Source organism: Nerophis lumbriciformis, linkage group LG33 (assembly GCF_033978685.3).
Source record: "Nerophis lumbriciformis linkage group LG33, RoL_Nlum_v2.1, whole genome shotgun sequence".
Taxonomy (NCBI): domain Eukaryota; kingdom Metazoa; phylum Chordata; class Actinopteri; order Syngnathiformes; family Syngnathidae; genus Nerophis; species Nerophis lumbriciformis.
In genome coordinates this window covers 12,725,421-12,750,462 of record NC_084580.2, presented here as the reverse complement: position 1 = coordinate 12,750,462, position 25,042 = coordinate 12,725,421, and the positions used below count along the sequence as shown (strand labels likewise).

At 38.5% G+C, this 25,042-nt stretch overlaps 1 protein-coding gene across 1 annotated transcript in view; it reads right to left on the bottom strand.

Moving 5' to 3' along the window:
* Positions 1-25,042, bottom strand: part of cbwd (COBW domain containing) — a 40,752-nt gene that overhangs the window by 4,419 nt on the left and 11,291 nt on the right. The window contains exons 7-15 of the mRNA XM_061928292.2: positions 21,226-21,263; positions 19,651-19,697; positions 17,281-17,367; positions 17,172-17,216; positions 16,439-16,495; positions 5,523-5,574; positions 3,561-3,629; positions 3,369-3,434; positions 3,113-3,239 (exon numbers count right to left, since the gene is read on the bottom strand). Coding sequence (XP_061784276.2) covers positions 3,113-3,239; positions 3,369-3,434; positions 3,561-3,629; positions 5,523-5,574; positions 16,439-16,495; positions 17,172-17,216; positions 17,281-17,367; positions 19,651-19,697; positions 21,226-21,263 — 588 coding nt within the window. The remainder of the gene's footprint in view (positions 1-3,112; positions 3,240-3,368; positions 3,435-3,560; positions 3,630-5,522; positions 5,575-16,438; positions 16,496-17,171; positions 17,217-17,280; positions 17,368-19,650; positions 19,698-21,225; positions 21,264-25,042) is intronic.

Genomic DNA, 25,042 nt, shown 5'->3' with positions numbered 1-25,042 from the left:
ATCCACTATGGATTGGACTTTCACAATATTATGTCAGACCCACTCGACATCTATTGCTTTCAGTCACGAAATCCATTGCTTTCGGTCTCCCCTAGAGGGGGGGGGGGGTTACCCACATATGCGGTCCTCTCCAAGGTTTCTCATAGTCATTCACACCGACGTCCCACTGGGGTGAGTTATCCTTGCCCTTATGTGGGCTCTGTACCGAGGATGTCGTTGTGGCTTGTGCAGCCCTTTGAGACACTTGTGATTTAGGGATATATAAATAAACATTGATTGACATTGATTGAGGAGACAATACTATATCAACTAAACTTGGACATACTTTAGAGTAGTCTGTGCACAGCTTGTATAGAGGTATAGGTTCACTATCCACTGAAAATAAATCGAGGAATAGATAAATGTGTCAAGCATGGTGGTGAGAGCGTCATGGTCTGGGGCTGCTTGAGTGCTGCCGGCACTGGGGAGTTGTGGTTCATTGAGGGAAACGTGAATTCTGTGACATTCTGAAGTGCAACTGGACTTATAGGAATCCATACCTATTGAGTTACAACTGTGTTTAATGTACAAATAAAAAAACAGCACATATTTGAGTCTCTGGGTTTTGACATTCAGAAATGACCTTGAACCCTCAGGTTGCTGGCACGGCCCAACTGCGCCACGCCGTCCCCACATTGTGTTGTGGCGTTTGTATTTGTTGTGGCTTTTACAATGGTGCTGTAACTGAAAGTTGTTGCTTTATGATATTTTCTTGCGGCATTTGCATTTTTTGTGAATTTTCTCGGCCACCGTAGGTAACCGTTTTTCTTGTTTTAAAGACTAAAGGCGTCAAGCAGACAGACTTGAGTAACGTTTAACGTTCTTATTAATAAAAGTGCTAAACTTCACATAAAGTCTGCTGTTCTTAATCCAATGTTTCCTTTTAGTTGGTATCAATAACATCGATATATTGCCTTTTAAACGATGTTTGATCCAAACGATACCAATCTTCCGGAAGGTCAACTTGCTGAGCACAGATCGAAGTAGATGAATCTTAAGAATATAAATCGATATAGCAATGAATCATGACACCGCTACTGTAGATGTGTGCCTGCCTGTGGTGATCACTGTCATATATCACGCAAAACTATAAACCTACCGTATTTTTCGGACTATAAGTCGCAGTTTTTTTCATAGTTAGGGGGTGCGACTTATACTCAGGAGCGACTTATGTGTGAAATTATTAACACATTACCGTAAAATATCAAATAATATTATTTAGCTCATTCACGTAAGAGACTAGACCAGGGGTTGGCAACCCGCGGCTCCGGAGCCGCATGCGGCTCTTTGATCACTCTGATGCGGCTCAGCTGCATACTTGCCGACCCTCCAGATTTTCCCGGGAGATTTCCGGATTTCAGTGCCTCTCGCATAAAAATCCCGGGATTAATATTCTCCGATTTTCACCCGAACAATAATAATAAGGACGTGCCATGATGGTACAGCATTTAGCACCCTCTACAATCTGTACAAATAGCGTGCCAGCCCAGTCTTTTGTTGTATGCATCTTCTGCTTGCACACGTAAGTGACAGCAATGCATACTTGGTCAACAGCCACACAGGTTACACTGACGGTGACCATATAAAACAACTTTAAGACTCTTACTAATAATGCGCCACACTTTGAACCAAAACCAAACAAGAATGACAAACACATTTCGGGAGAACATCTGCACCTTAACACAGCATAAACACAACAGAACAAATACCCAGAATCCCATGCAGCCCTGACTCATCCGGGCTACATTATACACCCCTGCTACCACCAAACCCCGCCCCCACCCCAACCCTGCTCCCCCACACATCAACCCCCCCCCCGCCTCCGTGCGTCGATTGAGGTGGGCAGGGTTTGGTAGCGGGGGTGTATAATGTAGCCCGGAAGAGTTAGGGCAGCATGGGATTCTGGGTATTTGTTCTGTTGTGTTTATGTTGTGTTACGGTGCAGATGTTCTCCCGAAATGTGTTTGTCATTCTTGTTTGATGTGGGTTCACAGTGTGGCGCATTATTAGTAAGAGTGTTAAAAAATTTTATACCGCCACCGTCAGTGTAACCTGTGTGGTTGTTGACCAAGTATGCTTTGCTGTCCCTTACGTGAGCAAGCAAAAGCCCCATACAACGTGAGGATAGGCCAGCACGCTGGTTGTAGTGGACGCTAAATGCTGTACCATCACGGTACGTTCGAGAGAATAGTTGCCCTGAAATTCGTAGACTGCCGGAAAAATCGGGAGGGTTGAAAAGTATGACGTTGTCATGCGCCATTCATATAAAACTCGCGGGCCGCATTATCATTAAATTTTCATATTAAGGTGTGGGCCGCGTGTCTGAGACCCTTGGTTTATACATAACACAAAGCAAAAAAAAAAACTTTGTATGCAGTGTTATTTCATTTTAAATTTCAAAAGATTTTTGTGGCTCCCATTGTTTTCTTAAATTTGTGAAACTGGTCAAAAAGGCTCTTTGAGTGGTAAAGGTTGCCGACCCCTGGACGAGACGTATAAGATTTCATCGGATTTAGCGATTAGGAGTGACTGATTGTTTGGTAAACGTATAGCATGTTCTATATGTTATAGTTATTTGAATGACTCTTGCCATAATATGTTACGTTAACATACCAGGCACGTTCTCAGTTGGTTATTTATGCCTCATATAACATACACTTATTCAGCCTGTTGTTCACTATTCTTTATTTATTTTAAATTGCCTTTCAAATGTCTATTCTTGGTGTTGGGTTTTATCAAATAAACCCAAAAAATGCGACTTATACTCCAGTGCGACTTATATATGTTTTTTTCCTTCTTTATTATGCATTTTGGGCCGGTGCGACTTATACTCCGGAGCGACTTATACTCCGGAAAATACGGTAAATATTTTTCATAAAGGAGTATTTATTTTAATTGTTAGGATGTTTGGATAAGAGTCAGTGTGTGGTGACAAGTTGTTGGTTACAAAGTGTCCTGCTGCAGTGAACATGTTACACATTACTTGCATTAAGTGAACATTAGCACACAGACAGTGTGACTTTTAATACAAGAAAATGAAGGTAAGGTGTGAAAATAAGAGAGTGTGGTTTACCTATAAAGACCAGTCGGCTGACCCGCAGGTGCTCCCCCCAAAGCTGGGGTGTCTCATTGAGCTCATACAGCTCGTGGACCCCCTGCAGCATGACTTGGTGGGCTTTAGCCGCCAGCGCCACTATTCCCTGAAAACACGCACATCACATGTTGCTAGTGACAGATTACACCACACTAAAAGAGCTGAATGCGGATAACAAGGCAGCGGGGTTATTGATGACCGCATCCACCGAGGCCACCATTGTGCTTTGCTGTACCTTTAAGCGGATGACAGTCATGGGTTGCCCCTCTTTGTTTTTCAGCGTCTTTTCCCAAAGGAGATCCTGCAAAATGTGTGAAGGGGAAAAAAAAGAAGAGAGGCTTTACTTCTCAAAGGGATGCATTGTAAGGGAGATAATTGGGAGTGGGAGCAGGGATGCAAAGTAGAGGATCAGAACGTGTGTTTGTACCTGAATGAAAACATTTAGGGCATCCTCTGAAAGACTTCCAACCACTTCAAACGTCATCGTTAAAATACTCTGACAATAAAAGAAATTTAGATTTATTCACACAACATTTATTCACTCAAAATTATGTTGTTTTCTCCCAAAAATTATATTTTAACTTATTGACTTTATTTTTGTAGCGTTAGCAGAAACGTTATATTATATTCCACAAAATGTATATTTTTTCTCAGAATGTTATGTCATTTTATGAGTTTATTCTTGTAAATTATAATATGACTATATTAGTCCTGTATTTTGTTCCTTGTAATATTATTACTATAACTATTATTTCCTTCTAATTTCTGACTTTCCTACATACAATGAAATTAACTTTCTTTTGGCAAAGTCACAGTATTACAACTACAATTTCAAAGAAATGTTGTTTTACTTTTTTTCAATCAATCAATCTTTATTTATATAGCCCTAAATCACAAGTGTCTCAAAGGGCTGCACAAGCCACAACAACATCCTCGGCACAAAGCCGAGGATGTTGTTGGATTTTGTAATATTAAAAATGTATTGCATTACTATTTCGTGTGACAAAACAACTCTTTTTAAATGACAATTTTTCTCAAATTTGTTACATTTTAAAACTACATGATTTTCTCCTAAAATTCTGACTTTTTGTCTTATAATATTACAACTTTATTCTTGCAAAATGAATACTTATTCTTGTAAATTATAAAAATATATTATTGCCAAGTTACAAGATGCTAGGAATATTATAAATGAATTACCCCCCAATTATAAATTATTATCTTGCAATGCCTGACTGATTTTCTACATTTTCCTCAACATTACAACTTAAATCTCATTAAGTTAGACATTTTGTTGAATGATATTCAGAATGAATCCTCCTCAAAGCAATAATTATCTCTTGACTTTAGTGTTGAGGTATTCATTTTTGAGCAAGTGGTCCGTCAGTAGATTGTGTCTTTCAGACTGACATACAGAGTTACAAAATAAAACACTTTTTTAAAATTCAGGTAGAGCAGAGAAAAAAGCGATTATGACGTTAAATAAAAGACGCACCAGTTGATGACTTAGTCAACGACCATGTTAAAAACCACAACTCCAGTCGGCACCTCCCTTCATCTGCCGAAGGCTATGCCCCCCGCTCCCACCCACTAAACTTCCTTGCAGCATTAAAGGGGCACTTTGCAGATATTTGGTGGTTTTGTGTTGAAGTGTTAAGGTTACACACTTCCTTGTCATTTGGTATAACAACAGAAAAACAGCCTTCTCATTTACATGAAAAGAGCAACAGGAGTGGTCCAGTGAGTGTGTGTTGTGGGAGGTTACTTGAGGGAGGGGAGGGGGTTACTGAGATCCAATGCGGGGAAAGGAAACATGGGGAAAACAGACAACAATGGCGTTATTTACACACACGCACGCACGCATGCGCACACGCACACACACACACACACACACAAACAAACAAACACAAACACGTCTCATCCCTGTCCATCCTGTGGTAAAACTTAATGGGCATTCAACAACTACAACCAAAATGTAGTAATGAGTTTATAAGACAAAAAACCCTACCAAATATATTATGAAATGACAAATTAGATATTGTACTGTTAGTGTGGATATTTGCATGGTAAAAAGCTATGGCATGATTTTTACACTGGACAGTATAGACGTCTTTAAGTGCATGATCGAGTCTATTTATAGGCTAATACAGAAAACATCAAAAGCCTCAAAGTTGACCCCCTCTTGAAAAAATCAGGGAGGGAGTTTTCACTACAGTGTCACAGCCTGAGGGGATGCAAGGCCCAGTTTTTTTTTAGCCCTAAGGTGAACGCATTCCCTTAATCTTGTAGGAAATGATGTGTAAAAATAAATTAGCAAACACAACACAAAGGAAGGGAGTTGTGAATTTAAAAAAAAAATGGTAATGGTGTTTGTGGTTACAAACGATACCTTATCAAGATGAGGGCTGGTCGGTTTCACCATCTGCAACTTCTCGGATAAACTGTCAAAAAGGGGAACATACAGGTATGAAGTGTTATGTTCAATCTGCGATTTGTGATTCTGCTCCACTCCAGTCCTGTAGATGGTGGTAATAAGCATTACAAAGTAGGTGTCATCTGCCCAAAACAGCAACAGCTTTTTTAGATTCTCCGCCACTGGAAGAAAGATTTGCATAAATTATACGGGAGCTTAATTGTTTTGCAGCCTCCTGCAATAACAATATAGATCAGAAAATATATTATTTGGTAAATTAGTGCTGGGCGATATATCGATATATCGCAGGTTTGTCTCTGAGCAATATAGAAAATGACTATATCGTGATATTCGAGTATATGTTCTCACACAGTTGCTTTTAGCTGCGGGCATTACACTACAGGCGTTTCTCCCTCTTTCTTGTCTCTCCTTCTCACAGAGACATAAACAAGCACACCTTCTTACATACGTTACGTGTGCAACGTCACACGCCCTCCCCGAGCAGAGAGTGGGTAACATTAGCTGTGATGCTAACGGTGCGTTGCGAGTGGTAATACAAGAGAAAGAAGTTGCGAATCTGGTAACAAATGGAGGAAGAATTAATTCCCAAGAAAAACAGCACAGGGTGCATCGTCTGGCGGTGGTTTGGCTTCAAGCGGGAATATGTTGAACATTTATGCGGCAAAAGCGTTGCTACAAAAAGTAGCAGCACTGCTAATTTGTAGCATCATTTGAAAAGTCACCCGCTAGAGAATGAAGAGTGCTTGAAACTGCATGTCAACATCTCCGTTCGGTGCCACACCCACAAAATGCAGAAGCAACCATTTCCAGATCAACACCGTATGAAAAAAAAATCAACAACAGAAGAAGATAACGTCCGCAGGAACCTACCACAGAACGAAGGACATACTGTATACTATTTGATTTCCTATTATGCAGCTCATTTTTATTTGACAGTTTTTGAAATATCTTGTGTGACATCATGCACAAAAGTGCACTTTATTTGTTTTTAACTATTGTAGTGGCGTTCTGTACAAAAAGTGCACTTTAATTTAGTGTTGTTTTGATATGTCATCTTAGTGACATCATGCACAAAAGTGCACTAATAGCTTGTTTAAAATGTCTCTGACAATCTTGCACTTTCTGTTTTGGAAATGACATGAATGTTTGTGCCACTGCTTAATATCTGTTTAATAAATACAGTTTTGGTAAATTGACTTAGTTGTGATTTCCCTCTCTGCATGAAAGTTTAAAATGAGCATATATTAATGCAGTATGAACAAGAATGTTTTAATGGAGACACATAGAATCATCATACTGCTGTGATTATATGCATCAAGTGTTCATTCAAGGCTAAGGCAAAATATCGAGATATATATTGTGTATCGTGACATGGCCCAAAAATATTGAGATATTAATAAAAGGCCATATCGCCCAGCCCTATGGCAAATTATACTTCAAATGGGTTACAAAGGGTTCTAATTCAGCATCAATTCTGGGTGTATGTTTTACTCAAAACTATTATTAATCAACTTGCTAATTTACTGTTAATATCTGGTTATTTTCTTTTGTAACATCAGGCACTTTTCTACAGCAGGAACTTTCACAGGAAATCAAGTTCCCCCTGTGTTTCCACCAAAAACCACCCCGGTAGATTTAGTTCTTCAAGAACCTTCTGGAGTTCCTGCCAGCTAGCTGGGTCTCTTGGAAGAGTCTTGGAACCTTATCGGGGGCGGGCTGTGCTGTCAAATGCTGATTGGTTGACCATAGTTGGGAGAAATCCTAAAACCTCTTTTTAAAAATACAAGCGCCATTACAAAATGCTAAACAACTTTTTTTATTTCTTATTTCTTGTGTATTTCTATTACGAAATACTTGACAACGGAGAGAAAGAAGAACGAAAGGAACTTTCACTTTGCAGGAAGTTTTGTGGGGCATCTTTGTGCTGAAGAACGCTGCTCAGCCGTAGTATTTAAACTACGGTATATGCAGTTTATTGTTGTTTGTTATTTTTTATAAATTTCATTTGGATACGCGAGGCTACGAGAAGCGAATGGACACTTTTAAACATATTTACAGTGGAGTATGAAGCAACGACCTCAGCTGCTTACACTTCTCAGTCTTTGTTGGATAAATGTGAAATAAAGGAGGCAGTACACGAGTGGAACAAAGGTAAGTAACATCAAATATTAACTATTTACTTTATCACATTTTGTAAAAGTAGTCAGTGACACTCCATTTGTGTAATTATTAGCCTCAACCCAAGTGAGATAAACATTGGGATTTATTATTTATATATATTGATAATTACAGCTGAAATGAACCAAAAGGAATCACCTGACCCTCATGAATTCATCATTTACTGAGAGGACGACTTTCTGGACATTGCAAACAAAAGCCTGACTTTTTATGAACAACTCGATACACTGCATTTTTTAGGTCATATCGCTTTGTATTTTATTGCTTTGTATTTCATTTACTTACTTTTTAGTAAAATGACTCGATCTGATTTAATATTGCTTGTTTATTTACATGGTATCAATGTAGAAATATACTAAACCACTCCTCCATACGTTATCAGCCGGAAATGTATAAAACTACGCTGAACTGTGAAATGCGGTGAAATCAAAAACCACACACAGGAACTAGAGGTTCCAGGAACCAAATGTTTCTGAACTTCTGGTGGAAAAGGGCCTTTGGTTGTATCTACATTTCTGTTAAAATGTAATAAGCAATTATTCTGCTGTTGTTTGGATACTTTACATTAGTTTTGAGCGATACTACAAATTTGAGTATGGATCCAATACCAAGTAGTTACAGGGACAGTATTGGTCATACCAAGGTTGATACTGATACTTAAAATTTTCAAGACCATTGGAATTATAAAATTTTTTGATCACAAAGACAAAAACACAGGATGAGAGTGTAACAATATCAATAAGAAATTTAAAATATTTCTTACTACTGCCCCTGATTAAAATCTTCTAGGTTTTGCTCTTAAAGTAGCAGTAGAGTGGAAAAACTAATTGACTTTAAATGCTTAATTGTGTTTCTTTGTATCTATTAAACCATATCCAATTATATTTCCAATCCATACAGTGTGTGAAAATACCGTCTAAACATCACAAAACGCCACAAATTCAGTCAGCCATTTTGAATATTCTGCTTCGAATATATTCGGCAATTTCCGTAGATTCGGGGTCGGATGGCGTCACGAACGCTTCTACACTCTGCCATATCAGCAGATCAATCACACTGGAAATACACAAAAATTGGAAAGAGATGTGCTGTTTATAGTTCACAATCCTTATGTAAGATAAGAACACATATATTTGGCTTTTTTAATGCATTCAAAATCGCAAAGAAATAGCTAAAAATCAAGTCAACAGATCGGGGATCCTCTATTGCGCCCAAAAATCCCTTTAAAAACATCTAGAAAACGCCAACAATACTCTATTTACATGTCGTGACCTGAAAATTAACCAAATATGAGCAATATTGTTATTATAAGTGCTAATGCAGACGGACTATTTTGGCGGTGCATTGATAGCAGGGAGCTAACTACTAGCTTACGCTGCTATTGTTGACACACTGAGCCGGCGGCTGTTTCGGCTTTGTCTCAAACTTGGTAAAAGTTAATACTTGATTATAAATCATGCATCTCCCAGTAGACAAATGTGACCATGGATCAAGAGCAGGGGTCCCCAAACGTTTTGACTCGGGGGACGCATTGGGTTAAAAAAAATTTGGCCAGGGGCCAGGCTGTATATATATATATATATATATATATATATATATATATATATATATATATACACATACATACATACATACATACATACACACATATATGTGTGTATATATACATATATACATTGTCTTTATAATCCGTTTTGTCATTTAACATCAATTAACATTGATGTTCATCAACATTTAACATTGTCACGTTATCGATGGGAAAATTCATTTTTAGACAATATGATTTGCCTGAGCGGCTAGGAGACACCAAGAGTAACAAGCGGTAGAAAATGGATTAGAAAGGAAAGATTAAAAAAATAATAATAAAATATAAAAAATAAATAATGCTCATTGCCATTTCTGTATTATTTCTTATTTTTGCTAACTGCTTATTTGCTATTACTTTTACCATCATATTTGTACATGTCGTATTTGCTGATGTTGCTCTATTGTTGTTGTTGTTTTTGTCTCTCTGTCTAATCCCCCTCTTGTCCCCACAATTTCCCCCTCTGTCTTCCTTTTTTCTCTTTCTATCCCCTCCTGCTCTGGCCCGGCTGCACCAAATGATAATATAAATACATTTAATAAAGTCAAATACAAATAAGGCAACAAGAGAAGTATCCTACACTTCTCTTTTGTAAAGTAAATCTGAACAGCCGATATGGGCATCTACATCAACTATATGATTTGCCTGAGAAGCTGGACAGGACAAAAAAAATAAATAAATAAACAAAATAAAAAAAAATAAAAAAAATAAAAAATAAAAATAAAAAATAAAAAACTTTTTTAACTTGGGACTTCCTGTGGGCCGGATTTTGGATGCTGCGTGGCCGTAGTTTGGGGACCCCTGATCAAGAGGCTGGTCGACTTTGACATCAACCGAGATGGCCCAAATAACTTTTTTTAACCCTTTGTGAGGATTGTGATTTATTCTTCATCTAATCAGGATTATGCGAGCGTCCTGTCGGTCGGCTTCCAAGCGAGAGTTGAAATTGTACAGTAAGTGTTTGTTTTATTAGGGTTTATTATGGTTAGTTTGTATGTTTAGCACCTAGCAATGCTATGGTGTTTCAATAAAGCTGCATCTGTTTATGCACTCTGATTCTAAAATGTATTGCTCATTCTCCTTGTGTTCGGGCTTAAAAATAATGGGTTCTGGATTATAATTTTTCCCAAAGTAATTGCTGTTGGCTCTCAGAAAGTCTGCTTGATTAGAATTGTTGTTGATGGGGAAGGCATTTGTGGTTCCTACCACTACGTCATGATCACGTGATTGGCTTGCTCATTATCTCTCAAAATGGCTCAGGAATCTCATCAGATTTTTACACTATTAATGATATCTATTTACTCGCAAACTGTGTATGTTTTTTGGTGTCTTAAATCAGATATACTATATGATAAGAGCTTAAATATAGAGGCAATTTGTTTTCCATTACACCGGTACTTTAAATCCCTCCAGTGTCCAGGGACTTATTCAACATTAACAAAAATGAAAAAATATTTTTTTGATAATAAAGAATATCAATTTAACCACCGTAGTACTGACCATATACTGACACTATACTTGGTATATTTACGGTTGATATTTGTATTGCTCCAAGAGTTCTAGCTTAGCGGTTTGCTTATCCTCCTGTGTATAGTGTAGCATGTTCAAATATTCCTCATTCTCCAGTGATGTTTGTAAGACATGTAGTTTATTTGCCGCCATGGAAGTAAGGATTACTGGCCTTAGAAGTGGCTTTGCACTGTGGATTGACAATAGCCGCTGGCTCGCTAGCATTGACGGTTCAATGCGTTGAGGACGTGGTTGTTCTCTAGTCGTTGTCAAATTTGCGAGACACGGTTTGAGTGTGTCATCAACATGCATCATCACAATGTAAAGATAGTATTACAAGCTCTATCGTCAGCCAAATGTAGATCGTCTACATTGCTCAACCCTACTTAATTATAGTCAAGACCTACAATGAAATTACCACACAAGCTCTGTTATATAATACTATAAAATAACATATATAACCAAAAAAGCTAAATAAAAATATGAACAGAGGCTTAGGTTTAAAAATCTATTATTAATATTGGCCATTCTGCTTGTTTCTCTAATGAAAGTCACAGGTAAATGGCTAGTTTCGGTTTTGTCAACAACCACAACCACTGGGGCGGTATAGCTCAGTTGGTAGAGTGGCCGTGCCAGCAACTTGAGGGTTCCAGGTTCGATCCCCGCTTCCGCCATCCTAGTCACTGCCGTTGTGTCCTTGGGCAAGACACTTTACCCACCTGCTCCCAGTGCCACCCACACTGGTTTAAATGTAACTTAGATATTGGGTTTCACTATGTAAAAGCGCTTTGAGTCACTAGAGAAAAGCGCTATATAAATATAATTCACTTCACTTCACTTACGCCGATGTCATTCATTCAGTCGACATAAACGGGTTTAACTGCACACCAAAATGATAAATATGTTTTATCAATAGTTTGATTTGAAAGTTTGGATACAGCTAAATGCCCCTTTTCAGACATGTTGTCAGGCTTTAAAACACCACTGTCATGTAAATAAACACATTATTTTAAACTGTTAACAGTGTAGTGTAAATGGCATCACGGATCAGGAGCGAATATTTAGGGAATAATTGTTTGGTGGGAGAAAAGTCTTATCCGTGCTGACTGCTGTATGTCCTCAGAGTATTATCGGCGCTTAACGACACCAGCCCTCAATGGACTTGTGAAAACTTTAGAAATGGCAATTAAACCCTACAAAACACCCATTGCGGCAACCAAACAAACTCAGGCCATTGTTCTTGCCATCGGGCCTCTCCCCCACCTCCTCTCCGCGTCTCGCTGACCTCACAAGGAGGCTAAATGTTGTGTCCAGCAGTTTGAGCACTGTGCCCTGTTAGTTAGTACCACACAGGCGGAGCGGCAGGGGGTCCCCACTTCAAACAGCCAGCGTGGGCTCTGGTGGAAGGGGGCCAGGAGGGGACCGCGCTCGCCCCCAACCCCTGCCTCTCAAAGGCGAGGGGAAAGAAGCTATCGGTCGGGACAAGGAGGACTCCTCGGGAGTCAGTGGACACACACAGCTCTAATCCTCTGCAGCTGGCCTCACAGACACTGACTGAGGGCATGTAAGAGAGCTTTAACGCTGCAGCCCGTTTCATTCACATGAAGGGATGAACACTGACTCTATTCATGACAATGACATTCTACCACAGGGGGACACAATATGATGACCACCCCGAGGTGTAAGTGGTGGGGGGGGGGGGGGTTCCTCAATAAAAGAGTCTGTTAATTAAAGAGAAACATGGCGAGCAACAGTGTCAAAGACTGTTGGGTACACGTTAAAGACAGACCAGCGGCAAAAAGCCATCAAGGCAAAACACTAACATTGCTGTAACCTAGCAACCAGTACAACAACATTAGACACCATACATCACAGGCTGGCATGATCACTAACGAGATCTAATACAAGAGCTAATTCAAACAAAATATTCATTTGCACAATTCTGTTATATTAATTTAATGTTTAATTTTGTATTTGCAGTGATGTATAGCTGTAATGTACCACACAGAGCCAATTCTATTAATCATTACTTTTATTCTTGAAAAAACAACTATTTATTTTCTTGTAATATTACAACCATGTCTCAATATTTTTTTCTCATAATATCATTAACTTGGGCTACGTTCACACTGCAGGGTAGAATGTCCAATTCAGAATTTTTTTGGTCAAATCCGATCTTTTTATGTAGTCATTCACATTACAAAAAAATGCTATGTGTAATGTGAACGAAATCTGACCTGCATGCAGTCACACGTGCTGCAGTGTTTACAGAAGTAAACATGGCTTCAATTCTAGTAGGTCTAAATACTGCCGCATTTGTGGTAACTTCAAGTATTTTGTGCAATCAAAGTCGATATTTTCTGAACCAAATTATTGCACGTAGAAGATTAAGAAGGAAGAGAACTATTTTGGCTCTCGCAGTTAATGGGACATCTGTTCCGAAGAGCGTGTGGGCGAGCAGTCAGAGACAGGAGTGATAGAACATTGACCTGAGTAATATTTTCGCTTGTTTTCTGCACATTTGTCAAATATTTATTTTGCAATCGTTTCTTTTGGCTAAGAATTATGACGCTTGACGCTTTTTGGTGACGTAGTGGTTGGATGAACGCAACTCCATTGTTCAGAATGCAGTCGCATCGGATACATATCTGATCTATATCCACATACAAAAGTGGCCTGGGTCGCATGAAAAAAATTCAGAACTGAACTGTTCACATTGACATGAAAAAAATCGATAAAGGTCACATATGGGCCTAAAAAAATTGGAATTGACCTGTGTGTGAAAAAGGCCTTATTCTCTCGAAACTAGGAATCCCCCTCCCTCACATCTTTCATATTTTATTCTGGTAAGATTGTTTCGCTGAAGAAATTACATTAAGATTTTTTTGTTATACTGAACAGTTTCTAATAACATTACAACTTTTTTCTTTTTCATTACAATGAATACTCTCATAATACCGTATTAGAACAACTTTCTCATAAAATCTACATTTTATTCAGTTAAAATTGCTAGTTAAATCTCATAATATTGTTACTTTTATCTAGGACTGTCAAAGTTATTAACGCGATAGTAACGCATTAACTATAAATTTCAATAATGGCACTCATTTTTTGATCGGACGATTAATGCGAACACTTTCCTTTTGACACTCGGGCCATGCCGTAGTGGGGGAACTTGGCTGCAGTTCACTTGCTACTGATAAGCAACAAACAAGCAGAAATGGACAAAAGAAAATCTACCTTATGGAAATATCCGGTTCAAAGCCATGGCAACTTGTTCTCCCGACAAGAAAGGACTATTTTTCTCGCTGTGAGAAGAGGCAACAACCCTGCAGCAAACACCTGCTGCGTGTGTTGAAAGAGGTGGGTGGTGCTTCACTTCCGTGTTCAGATTACGATTAAGGTGCAGTGATAACATAACATTTAGATTGTTACTGTGACTGATTTAGTAAGTAAGATGACATAAAATCTCAACAGAAATGAAAGACGGACGGCAGGATGTCAAAAGGAGACTTTTTTATCGCAAACAGTCGATACGACATCGAAACATGTCAAGACCCTTTCTCAAACCAATCGCACACTTTTCCGGCTTTAAAATAAAAGCGCTATACTATACATCCGGTTTAACTATGTTTAGGGTTTCTCTTTAATGTACGACTTCATAATAGCCACCACACCTAACAAAATAAAGTAATATAATGTATTGCAGCGTCCAGAAGAAAACAAAATGTCTGATGCTCTTTTTAGCTTTAATGGGCAATTTTCTGCTAACATCGGGCCCGATTCCAGGAAGTATTTCCTCCGTGCACACACATCCGCCTCCGTGCTTCACTCCTAGACACACATCGCTTGTTCATTCTCCGCCGACACGTTGTGTTCAAAGACCATGGGAAAAATGACCAACATGCCACACGAACATACACATTAAAACCAGACATATCTGGAGCGAAGGCAGGCAGCGTGTCCGCGCTGTGGACATACTTTAATATATGTGAGATATACCTGCGGACAGCGATATTCACAATTTAAGATGACACTGGCGGCTTTTAATGGCAGAAAGGTTCCCAGCAACACGAAGTAAGTGTGACGTCAGGCTCGTGGCAGCTAGCTTACTGTCACAGCATGGCGCGACAGAATCTAAGCAGTCTCTAAACACGAATAAAGTCGCCAATAACACCAACAATAGATGCTAGATTTGTTGCCAGTACTTTTTATTAGAGAAAAAGTGACTAAAAGGATTGGAGAAATCTCCCCAAAAAATTCTCAACAAAGTACATTGTCCAATAAGCAGCAACAATTTAAAAATAGAACTACCGTATTTTCCGCACTATAAGGCGCACCTAAAAACCTCCAATTTTCTCAAAAGCTGACAGTGCGCCTTATAATCCGGTGCGCCTTATATATGGACCAATATTGAGCCACAACAGGTCTCGCAACTACGGGATGCATAAAGTAACTCCAGCCTCTACTGTAGCGTCTATTCTATGCGCCTTATAATGCGGTGTGCCTTATATATGAACAAAGTTTTAAAATAGGCCATTCATTGAAGGTGCGCCTTATAATCCGGTGCGCCTTATAGTGCGGAATATACGGTAAACTATATTATGTAAGAAAAATATATGTTAATACTATACTTAATAACATATTTGTTTTAAATGTATATTCCCTTTTTAAAGATTATATGCATCATAGCAAATCCTGCAATGACGTCATATCGACCGCGCTCCTAACCACGCCCCCACCGCCACAGGCATTTTGGCAATTTAGGGGAAACCCTGACATTAACAAAAAAAAAATCTTACAATACAATAATGCTTTGTTAGAGATGTTTTGTAATGCTATTCTGTGATATTTGCACTTAAAAAAATGCTAGTACATCAGTTGAGGAATATGGGGGCGGTTGGGAGGGTTTTTCTGGCTGGCTGAAATATTATGTTCTGGTCGAGTCCTCAATTACAGAATGATTAGCAGGCTCAATATTACATTTCATAAATTAATAGAGAAGGTTAAAACATACCCATGCAGCAATATGAAGCCACCGCCCCTGAAAATTATCGGTCTAGGATACACTTATTAAGGATGAAAAATTATATCTATCTGTGATTAATTTGGATTTAACTATGAACACAATGTGATTAATCACGATTAAATATTTTAATCGTTTGACAGCCCTAATATATAATATATATATATATAATATATATATATATATATATATATATATATATATATATACATAGATATTAAATATTCCCTCCTATAAAGTTTATTAGCAAATTAAAATGATAATAAAACTTTTTTTTTCTTCAAGTCTGGACAGTCCATTAACTTCACAATTATACACTTAAAAAATGTTGCTCATAATGTACTTGTAAAATGTATTTGTTGGTTGCAGTGGTGTAGGAATAAGCTACATCCTACTTAAGGCTATATCAATTAATATTATGATCCTCCAATGTAAATGAGGATCATTTTAGATACAAATCTTCCATTGGACCGTATTCCAAGTGTACCTATTGTTGTAGCCTGTGCTCTTCAGCACATTAACAGCATAGTGTGTTTATAGTAAATTAAATTCAACCTTCATGGTAAAACTCACTTTGTGCCATCTTTACTGTCAAAGGCGTGAAGGTCGAGAACTTCAGAGAGGTCTACCCTGTGGAAAAAGACCACTAATTAGTTGACTTTGTCTCATAAAGTCTAGTGCACACACACTAACGGTAGAAGGTACGACAACAAAGATGGCTAAAATGGATGTAAATAAATCCAATCTGTGTTTGTGAGAATGTTTTTCTGATTAACCCCGTCACTGCATGGCCTCTTTCATCTTCTCGCCCTTGTCTGAACTCTGTTGGTGGGAGGGACGAAGGGAGAGAAACACACCAAAACATTTGATAGACACTGCTTGTATTAGCCAGGTGCTACCTGGGTCCAATAACAAGCTGACACCCACACACCCACACACGCATATATGCATGCGCAGCCCCCGTCTGCAGATAGACCGCAGGTCAGAGAGCAAAGCCTTCGGAGTAACTGGACACCCTTGCACGTCTGCTGTTTACTCAGGGTGCAGCACTTTGTGTATGTTTTCGTCATGTGAGTGTGTGTTGCAAGGAAAGAGGAGGGGAGGTGGGGCCGGTGGTCCCTCTGGTGTAATGTCACGCCTGGGCTGCTTCATCTTTGATACAAAGATCTGAGCAGGAGCAACCACGTGGAGTTCATCTGCCACACTTTATAAACAAAGCAGGGAGGCCCGGCCGCACAGAGGCTTTGTATTCTCACGATAAAGGGAAAGAAAAAGTCCCCACTGTGAGCGTGACAGCTGAAATTACCTTGATCTCTGGGTTTCCAGGAGCTTGGCCACACCGTTGATTGACCTGAGGTGTGGAAACACAAATGTTATTGGCTAAATCATTTCAAACAGGTGCTCTGAGAACCAACCTAACAGCATCTCGGATTTGAGCAAGTTTTTCTTCCGTCACCAGATCAGTCTTATTGATAATAGTCAGGTCAGCCAGCGCAATTTGCCTAAAAGATATAAAACACAGTATGAGTTTTTATAATCAGATTTTTTTGGTACAATACACATTAAGTGAGGGACAGAAATTGTAAAATAGTCATGTGTTTACTTCATGAATAAACACAGCAGCCCAGCTTTTGGCTTGTGGGATAATAGATAATGCAATTAGGTCTGCACAAAATAAGTGGGGAAAACCTCCCCACCGATCTTCATTCACATAACGTAATTTCAAAATGTTTTAGACTTTACTTAATGAGTTATGTCACAAACAAATGCACCATCAGTGGCTCACTAAAGGGCAACTTGGCTTGACCAGCTGAGAGCCAGTGAGATGAGTAATCACATTAATTAAATGACTTTGATTTTGACTTGAACTTACTGTAGAGTGGGTGACTGTGCCCTCTTATAGACTTACCTTTAGTCTTTCTATTTATCAAAAGAAAGTCCCACGTCAACTGTCCTTCCGGGCCCCCAAAGAAGAATAGCAAAAGGCCATTGGAAGCAGGACAAGACAATCAGTACATACATGTCCATAAGACCAGATCTCTCAACTACCAGAGGAGACCCTTCAAATCATGCATGCACCAGTCTCAACGCGCGGAATTAAAACCCGGAAGCAGATACCATTCAATAAAAACATAGGCAACAATTGTAATGAAGAGGAGACTGTTTAATTGCTTGAAAAAGTAAAATAACTTAACATTTATTGTGCATCAATTGGAGAAAAAAGAAACAGCTTTATTTAAGAAGGTACCAAAGGAAAGTAAAAATGCCGGCTGAATTCGGAATCCTGAAAGAAATACGAATGAGATAAAAGGGAATGAAGTAGTTACAAGGCAACTTTGAGCCGCCGGTCTTTCTTTGCTTCGGACCTGCATTCACTCCGATACATTTTTGGTAGTAGCGTCATGTTCAAAGTGCAATCTAAGAACATTTTTTAATTATGTCTGCTATTTAACATCAGTATAGCCATTAGAGACGTGGTATTTCTAATCTGTGTCAATATTACAGCGGAAATCGCAACAGAGCTAGGCTGTTAACTTGTTAGGAGCCACAGACGCCAAGTGTGACGTCATGTCAACCGGAAAATAAATACTTGTATATACTTTTATGCACGCTAGTCGCATTACAGAGTGTGCATGGACACTGGGACTTCACATGTAGGTGTGAAAATACAGAAAACTATTTGAGAAACCCGACTAATTTAGTCCATGTAAACGTAGTGAGATGTCTAATTGGGATGGGCAATATGGCCTAAAATCTATATCACAATATATAAATTTGGTATATGTAAATCATATTTTAAAAAGGGTTACAAAGGGTCCTAATTTGGCTGCTGACATTTGGAGGAACATATTACATCAATTCTGGTTGTATTCTTTTTTAAACTATTATTATTTTATTTGTTTAATTTACTGTTTTCTGGTTACTTTCTGTTGTAACATGTTTCTATCAACACTTCTGTTGAAATGTAAAAAGTACTTAATCTACTCTTATTTGGATACTTTACATTAGCTTTGGGCAATACTACAAATTTGTGAATCGATCCAATACCAATACCAAAATCCTATATATATATATATATATATATATATACATAAATCTCCTGATGATTGAGGGTACCCCCCCTCATGAAACAGGCCTGTAGAGATGAAATAGTCTTGTGATTTTTTTCCCCCACACATACATATATATATATATATATATATATATATATTCACACACACACACAATAATGTGTGTGTGTGTGTGTGTGTGTGTGTGTGTGTGTGTGTGTGTGTGTGTGTATATATACATATACATATATGTTAATATATGTATACATGTGTGTGTGTACATATACATATATATATATATATATATATATATATATATATATATATATATATATATATATATATATATATATATATATATATATATATATTAGGGATGTCACGGTATGAACATTTCTTATCACGGTTATTGTGACCAAAAATATCACAGTTATTATTGTCTCAGTATTTTTTAACGACCAACGCTGTAAAATGTTTTATTTAAAATGTTAAATCTTTCAGTGGAGCCGACCTCTGACTGTTCCGCAAAATAGGCCGGTAGAGTCTAAAACAGGTGAAAACACAAACAGAGAAGAAGAAGAATGCAGAAGAAGGGTCACACAACTAGACTTCAAAGCTGCTGGAGGGCCCAACCAAACATAAGGACGGCCAAGATTGATAGCGAGGAGCCTGGACCCCAACTTGTTATGCACACTGAATGCTTAAAACTGTGTCTATAAATGTTAAATGGCCCACCTTGCAGCTTCATTCACAAGACCATCAGCTTTTTCCTCTGTTAGATGCTACAAGAAGGAGACATTTGGAAAATACTTTGATTAAATGGATGTGTGTTTGTTTCTTTGTCTGATTTTCATCTATTGGGCAATGTAGCCTTCTGTAGAACAGTTTAATATGTAACGGCAGACAGAGCAGAGGGGGGCATTAAGCTGGCTCGTGCTCATGTGTGTCAAACTGACATCCTCAGAGCCAAGTGGATGACAAAAATGCATTAAACAATGGTAATGGAATGGCAAAGGGACAAAGGTGCAGCTACAGGACTTTCAGATGATGGGATACTTTACGGAACACATGCAGGGAGGGCGGGTCCTTCAATAGAAGTTTTGCTTTCCCGCATCCTTCCTCGCGCCTCGACCTTCAAAGGTGTCACCTTAGCCGGCTCGACACCTTCATATTAGAGCCCATTACGTAGGTGTCACTTGTCCTGTTCTTTCTAAATGACATCGGGAGGCCAGGATGTGTGTGTGTTCACGTTACATTACTATTGCGTGTTGACTATTCCTATTCACTTATAAAAAAATCTTCAATTGGAGACTTAATACTCATTCATGGTTTTGCATTTAATACATCGTTTTGCCATTCTGTCTATTTGAATGTTTGGTGAAAGAAATAGAAATGTACGCAATTATACGCTTTGATGCATACAGGACACATAGGCTCAATAATGAAGCTTTGGTAAGATATAAACATGCCTGTGAAGATAAGAAAACATCTCCATCCGTCCATCCATTTTCTACCGCTTGTCCCTTTCGGGGTGGCGGGGGGTGCTGGAGCCTATCTCAGCTGCATTCGGGCGGAAGGCGGTGTGCACCTGGACAAGTCGCCATCTCATCACAGGGCCAACACAGATAGACGGACAACTTTCACACACACATTCACACACTAGGGCCAATTTAGTGTTGCCAATCAAACTATCCCCAGGTGCATGTTTTTCAATTAGTGAAGTGAAGTGAATTACATTTATATAGCGCTTTTTCTCAAGTGACTCAAAGCGCTTTACATTGTGAAACCCAATATCTAAGTTACATTTAAACCAGTGTGGGTGGCACTGGCAATTAGTTAAAATAGGTGTTTTTATCTATGATAGGGTAACAATATTAAATGATGTAAAATCCAAGTGTTGGTCTTTGTTTGCTACTTGTAATTTTTATATAAGGAGTCCCTGTTTTTATATGACTCTGGTATAATTAGCATGTTAAAAAGACACCTGTTAAAATGGAAATCAGGAACATCATGGTTAAGTTTTATGGATAATGTTGTATGTATAATTAAATGACACGTTCACTTTATGTCATATTGTGGCTTATAGCCCTTGATGAATAAATAAAAAAGATACAAACAGGGGTGCACATGTCATTGTGGTGGATGCAGGTAGTAACATTTCCATAATTTGGCAACATATATGTTCCTCAACTTTCAATTATAATTTTCAAATAGAGTGTGCTCATTTCCATCTAAATGTTACCAAAAAAGGCCATCACATTTACAACTGCATTGGAATATAAGCACAAACAATATAGTACTGTCATATACCTGCAGTCCATACTTGGCGTCGATGACGGTCACGATGCCTAAGAGGAAAAACAACATGGCGGTGAGCAGTCAAGGAGTTAAAAGAATTTCAGACAACTTGGGCACATTCTTGGCTACAATTCTCACAGCCTTTTGATGTTTTTACTTTAAGTCCGTTTTGTTGTTGACAGAGAAACAGAGGAAGAAACGCTTTTCTCTTTAACATTTGGTCAACTGGTCTGTCAGAACAGCTGAGCATTCACTGCATACACGCACAAACATACAATCAAAAGAGAAACAGAAACTAATGAAATACGTCACCGACGGCAGGCAACATTTGGGTCCAAAGTTGCTACTGATGTTATAGTGTATGTTTTTCTATTTTAAGCACAATGCAGCATGGTTACGTTATTTTTATTAATTAATTACAAAAAGTTAGTGTTTCTTAAAGGGGAACATTATCACAAGACCTATGTAAGCGTCAATATATACCTTGATGTTGCAGAAAAAAGACCATATATTTTTTTAACCGATTTCCGAACTCTAAATGGGTGAATTTTGGCAAATTAAACGCCTTTCTAATATTCGCTCTCGGAGCGATGACGTCACAACGTGGCGTCACATCGGGAAACAATCCGCCATTTTCTCAAACACCGAGTCAAATCAACTGTTATTTTCCGTTTTTTTCGACTGTTTTCCGTACCTCGGAGACATCATGCCTCGTCGGTGTGTTGTCGGAGGGTGTAACAACACGAACAGGGACGGATTCAAGTTGCACCAGTGGCCCAAAGATGCGAAAGTGGCAAGAAATTGGACGTTTGTTCCGCACACTTTACTGACGAAAGCTATGCTACGACAGAGATGGCGAGAATGTGTGGATATCCTGCGACACTCAAAGCAGATGCATTTCCAACGATAAAGTCAAATAAATCTGCCGCCAGACCCCCATTGAATCTGCCGGAGTGTGTGAGCAATTCAGGGACAAAGGACCTCGGTAGCACGGCAATAATTGGCGGCAGTTTGTTCCCGCAGACGAGCGAGCTAAACCCCCTATCGACCCTAGCTTCCCTGGCCTGCTGACATCAACTCCAAAACTGGACAGATCAGCTTTCAGGAAAAGAGCGCGGATGAGGGTATGTCTACAGAATATATTAATTGATGAAAATTGGGCTGTCTGCACTCTCAAAGTGCATGTTGTTGCCAAATGTATTTCATATGCTGTAAACCTAGTTCATAGTTGTTAGTTTCCTTTAATGCCAAACAAACACATACCAATCGTTGGTTAGAAGGCGATCGCCAAATTCGTCCTCGCTTTCTCCCGTGTCACTGGCTGTCGTGTCGTTTTCGTCGGTTTCGCTTGCATACGGTTCAAACCGATATGGCTCAATAGCTTCAGTTTCTTCTTCAATTTCGTTTTCGCTACCTGCCTCCACACTACAACCATCCGTAATCTGTTGAATCGCTTAAGCCGCTGAAATCCGAGTCTGAATCCGAGCTAATGTCGCTATAGCTTGCTGTTCTTTCCGCCATGTTTGTTTGTGTTGGCTTCACTATGTGACGATGGTTAAAATCAGGCACTTTGAAGCTTTTTTTTAGGGATATTGCGTGATGGGTAAAATTTTGAAAAAAACTTCGAAAAATATAATAAGCCACTGGGAACTGATTTTTAATGGTTTTAACCATTCTGAAATTGTGATAATGTTCCCCTTTAAACAGTTATTTTGATTACAATTTAATTACTACGTTATTTTTTGAAGAAATTAATTAAAAAAATATATACTATTTTTTAAATATAATTTCATAATTACCTAATACAATGGACGCTCTAAAGCTGAAAATCACATCAGGTTGTACAATTTGAATTTGATTTACTCATTGTTATTATTCAAAATGTGTTTTTACATTTAAAGGCCTTCTTTATATACTTAAAATATAATTACAATTATATAATATTTAATTAAAATAACATTGGCATTGTACACTTGTATGACAGATAGGACAACAAGGCCTGTGCAGTTAATAAAGGTTTAATGGTGCCAATCAGTACAATTCCTGACATTTTGGACATCTCACAGTTGCAAAATATTGCACCCTTGATGCAGGTACAAAATGCACATAGGTCACCTTTCACAGCCCAATTCTTTTTTCATTCAGTACAGACACAAAAAGTCAAAGTTTGCTCATGCACAAGTGCGCAACATAGGTGTGTAATGTAATACATGCTTTCTGTCTATTGTGAGTTTCCCTTAATTTATGTTACAGCTCTCCCTCGTTTATTGTGGCTAATTGGTTCCAGGCCTGACCGTGGTAAACGAATTTCCGCAAAGCAAGATTATTAATATTAAATGTAATATTTTCATAGTTAGAACATAAAAAAACTGTGACATTCTAAATATTTTTTTAAATCATTAAAACCCTCTAAACATGAAATAACACCCATATAGTCACCTTTACACCCAGTTCACCAAATATTGTAGCCTTGAGTGCGTTCTACTGTAGATTACAGTACTCACGATAGCCTGGAGGATCCTCCAAGCGTTATTGCTATGACCATGACATGTAAATACTTTGTTAGCATTCCGTGTTGAAAGCATTAAGTGTCCCGCATTGTCATTCCACATCGCTCACGCCAAAGGCTAACCAATGTCACGTGGAGCTGATGATGTCAAAGTGCATCAACAGACTTCATCTCCACTTGGCACTGCCCGTACAGCTGCTGATAGCTGAGAGATGATAAAATGAAGTGGCGCGCCAAGTCACATCGATTTCAAATTTGTCTTGCGTCTCATCTTTTGATAATACTCAAAAAAAAGGCTCACCAATGTGGAGCTATGTTATTGAAGATTAAATGGATCAAAAAGTTGATCTGCCAGAAGTTGATAAACTTGAGAATGTCGCGGTCAAAGATTATCTGCCGTGTTGTTGTTAGCACCGTAATGTTGTGTCACCCTTAACCCACAAACGGAAGTCTCGCTTGGTGAATATTTGTATTGATCGCCAAAACATATTAATAGAAAATAAGACAAATACTGCACTGTAAAACACATTAGGGCTGGGCGATATGGACGAAAAAGTATATCTCGATATATTTTTACTTAAACTCGATATTCGATATATATCTCGATATATTTTCCGGTGAAATTATACATATAAAGATATTAATTTTTGAGCGAGATTCACTGAAATTTAACTGAATGACAACTGTACTGTAAACAGTCAGTGGCACTTTTATTAACCCAGTTAGTCAAGATGGGTATTAACAGCACAGAAAAAAACTGTTTAAGTAGCACAGAATTACATTACATAAATAAAATACAAAAATATTCTTTCTACGTAAACTAAATAACATAGCTGGGCAAATAATACAAAATGTATCAAACTCAGATAAAAAATTAATTTGCAGGCAGGCACTTTTTGATTCCCAGTCGACGACGTCGACTGTCACACACGTACGGTTCTGGTCAGCGCCAAGTAAGTGACTTGACTTGATTGCGCGGCTATGATCTTCCTCACTTCGGCATACATTTTTGGCAGCATTTCTCGTGCGAAATATGCCCGGCTTGGCAACTTGAGAACAGTTTTAATTTGGGCTTACATGGTAAACAACTCAAATGAATGTTTTATCCAGACGCATACATTTGTCCAAATGTGGCCAAGTAGACGCATTGTGGGTTTCCTGGACGTCGTCTACATCGCTAAAAGAAAAATCTAAGGAAGAGAATCCCTCTGCCATCTTTCACTAGTTTTTTTAAATATATAAATCGCCCGCTTGACTCTCTCGTCGTCATTTGGGATGTGCGTGTCTGTTGCAATTGCCCTTCCTGGTTCGATGACCTGC